The 2,325-nt window shown below is 66.6% G+C and overlaps 1 protein-coding gene across 1 annotated transcript in view; it reads right to left on the bottom strand.

Moving 5' to 3' along the window:
• Positions 1–1,340, bottom strand: part of H696_04371 (hypothetical protein) — a gene marked incomplete at both ends in the record, with an annotated part of 9,483 nt that extends 8,143 nt beyond the window's left edge. The window contains 3 exons of the mRNA XM_009498248.1: positions 61–322; positions 469–1,187; positions 1,333–1,340. Of these exons, the coding sequence (XP_009496523.1) occupies positions 61–322; positions 469–1,187; positions 1,333–1,340 (989 nt within the window). The remainder of the gene's footprint in view (positions 1–60; positions 323–468; positions 1,188–1,332) is intronic.
• Between the last annotated feature and the right edge of the window lie 985 nt (positions 1,341–2,325).

Here is a 2,325-nt window from a genome sequence, read left to right as displayed (position 1 = left end):
GGGGATGGGGCAGCATGTGGTGGCCGTGGTGGCCGCGGGCAGCGAGGGGGAAGCACGCACCGCTCGGATCCGGCCAAATCGACCAGATTGAAGCGTGACTCAGACACCTGGGTCAGGCCGACGATGGTGTCGCGCGACTCCGACCGAATGTAGAGAGTGAAGACCGCGTGCGAGCGGGAACTCTCGCGATTCATCCCGGTCGAGGCGACGTGGCGGTTGAGATTCCCGCGTGCCAGCAGCTCACAAGCCTCCTGTGCCGAGGTGACCGGCATCTCGGTGGCCCCGTCGATGTACACCCCTCGCTTGGTGTCCTCACGGATGGCTGCCAAACCGTTGAGATGGGCGGGAAAGGGCGGAGGGGGGGGGGGGCGGGTCAGACACAGAGGGCGAAACAGAAAGACCCACACATGTACACGGAAGGACAGGGGGAGAGAGAGAGAGAGAGAGAGCATGCAGTGAGGAACACACCGCAGCTGGGCGAGTCGGCGTTCAGCAGATCGAAGGCAATCTCATTGTAGAGCTCGATGTAGGAACACTTGACCGAGTACTGGATGGTCAGAGTGCCGGCAGTGGTCGGATCACTGCCGACCGGCACACCGGCAGTTGTAGCCGCGGCCATCTGCGAAAAAAGGAGCTCCAGCGCACGCGGGATGAGCCCCTGCTCCTCGGGAATGGGGAGAGCCCAGGCGACAGGAGGCTGGCCGGGGGGATCCGCCGGGCCGACTTCGTCCTCGGGGTTCAAGCCGGGCGTCGAGGGCATGGCCGATGGCCCGAACATGGTGTACGTTTTGCCGGCTCCCGTCTGTCCATACGCAAAGATGGTGGTGTTGTAGCCCTGCAAGCAGGTGAGCACCGAGTGACTGATGGAGTTGAAAACCTCCTGCTGGCCGGCGTTCTGATCGTGCACCACATCGAAGGTGAAGGACTCGCTTTGTGTATGGGCCCCCTGCAGCAGAGCCAGGCTCCCGGCCCCGGCGGCGGTCGACAAGAGGGACACCGTGCGCCGAGTGGGATCAGCCTCGACACAGTGTGTCAGCGGCCCGGCCCCGGTGCCCAGGCGCTCATTGTCATTGAGTGGCCGGATTCGCACGATCACCTTGATGTTGTCATCATCCTCTAGGCCAGGGGGGCCATTGGGGGATGGATCGACACCGGGGCTTGGCAGGGCAGGGACGCCCTGGAAGGCACTGCACCACCCATTTGAGGAGCAGAACCGCCCGAGGGAGCAGGACAGGAAACGGCGAAGGGAAGAGAGCCAGGAGCAGGTCGGTTAAAAAGGCGACTCCCATCATCACACGAGGAGACCCATGGGGAGAAAGAGCCACGACGCACCGGTCCATAGGAAGGCACGGAGCGAATGAGAAAACCTCAGGGCGGGGTCACCTGCCTCGCGAGCGCGGCCGAGGGGGCATGCAACTTCCAGCGCCGGCCCGGAGCTGGCACACGGCAATCGCACAAATCGATGAGGAGGGGGAGGAGGGGGGGGACAGTCGAGGGGGCGAGCGGCGGCGAACGAGCCAGCGGACGGACGGGCCGGCGGGCGGGCGGGCGGGCGGGCGGAAGAAGGGTGGCCGCCGCGCTGAGCTGGCGAGCAGGGGTGAAGTGGGAAGAGAGGAGGCCAGGGAGGAAGGGAATGAAAGTGGAGAGAAGAAGGCGGGGCGGTGGACCGGAGAATGGTGCTCTCAGCACCATGCCAGTGCGACAAGCCCGCGACCCTTTAGCCCTCCCCGCCTCGAGCAAGCCCCGCCTCCGTGTTGTGCTTGCGGAGCCCGCCTGCCGTCCGCTCTCCTCGGGCGCCGAATTTCCCGTCCGGCCATCCGTTCCGATCGTGCATGCAAGCGGGGGGGGGGGAGGGGGGGGCGGAGATCGCCTCTCACCCACCGTTGCCTGCGTTCTTCCCCCGATCGGCCCACGCCCCCAGGGGCAGGCCAGGGAAACTGGCACACTCGCCTCACCGGGGGGGGGGGGGGGAGCGAGGGCCCTCCCTCCAGCGCACAAAAGGGACCACAGAGGCTGGCTATGTCCCGCCAGCAGGCAGGAGGGGGGGGGGGGGGAGCATGCGAACGCGAGCGGGGGGGAAAACTTGCCCCGCCAGAAGAGACTCATACGGAAAATGATCCCGGTGGCGCCGGCCCAGGGCACGGCATTTTAAAAAAACGGCTACCCACTGCCAACCCAGACAGGTGCCGACCCATCGACACCGCCAGCGTGGGCATTCGGTCCGCATGTCGCGGCCGGACTGCCACCGCCACGCTGGGCCATGTTGCCGCCGCCCCACCGAGGGGACCGGACATGCACTGCCCCCGTCCGGCTCCCCCCCCCCCC

The sequence above is a fragment of the Fonticula alba genome (genome assembly GCF_000388065.1).
Source record: "Fonticula alba strain ATCC 38817 unplaced genomic scaffold supercont2.7, whole genome shotgun sequence".
Classification (NCBI taxonomy): Eukaryota; order Rotosphaerida; family Fonticulaceae; genus Fonticula; species Fonticula alba.
This window is presented reverse-complemented; position numbering and strand designations above follow the sequence as displayed.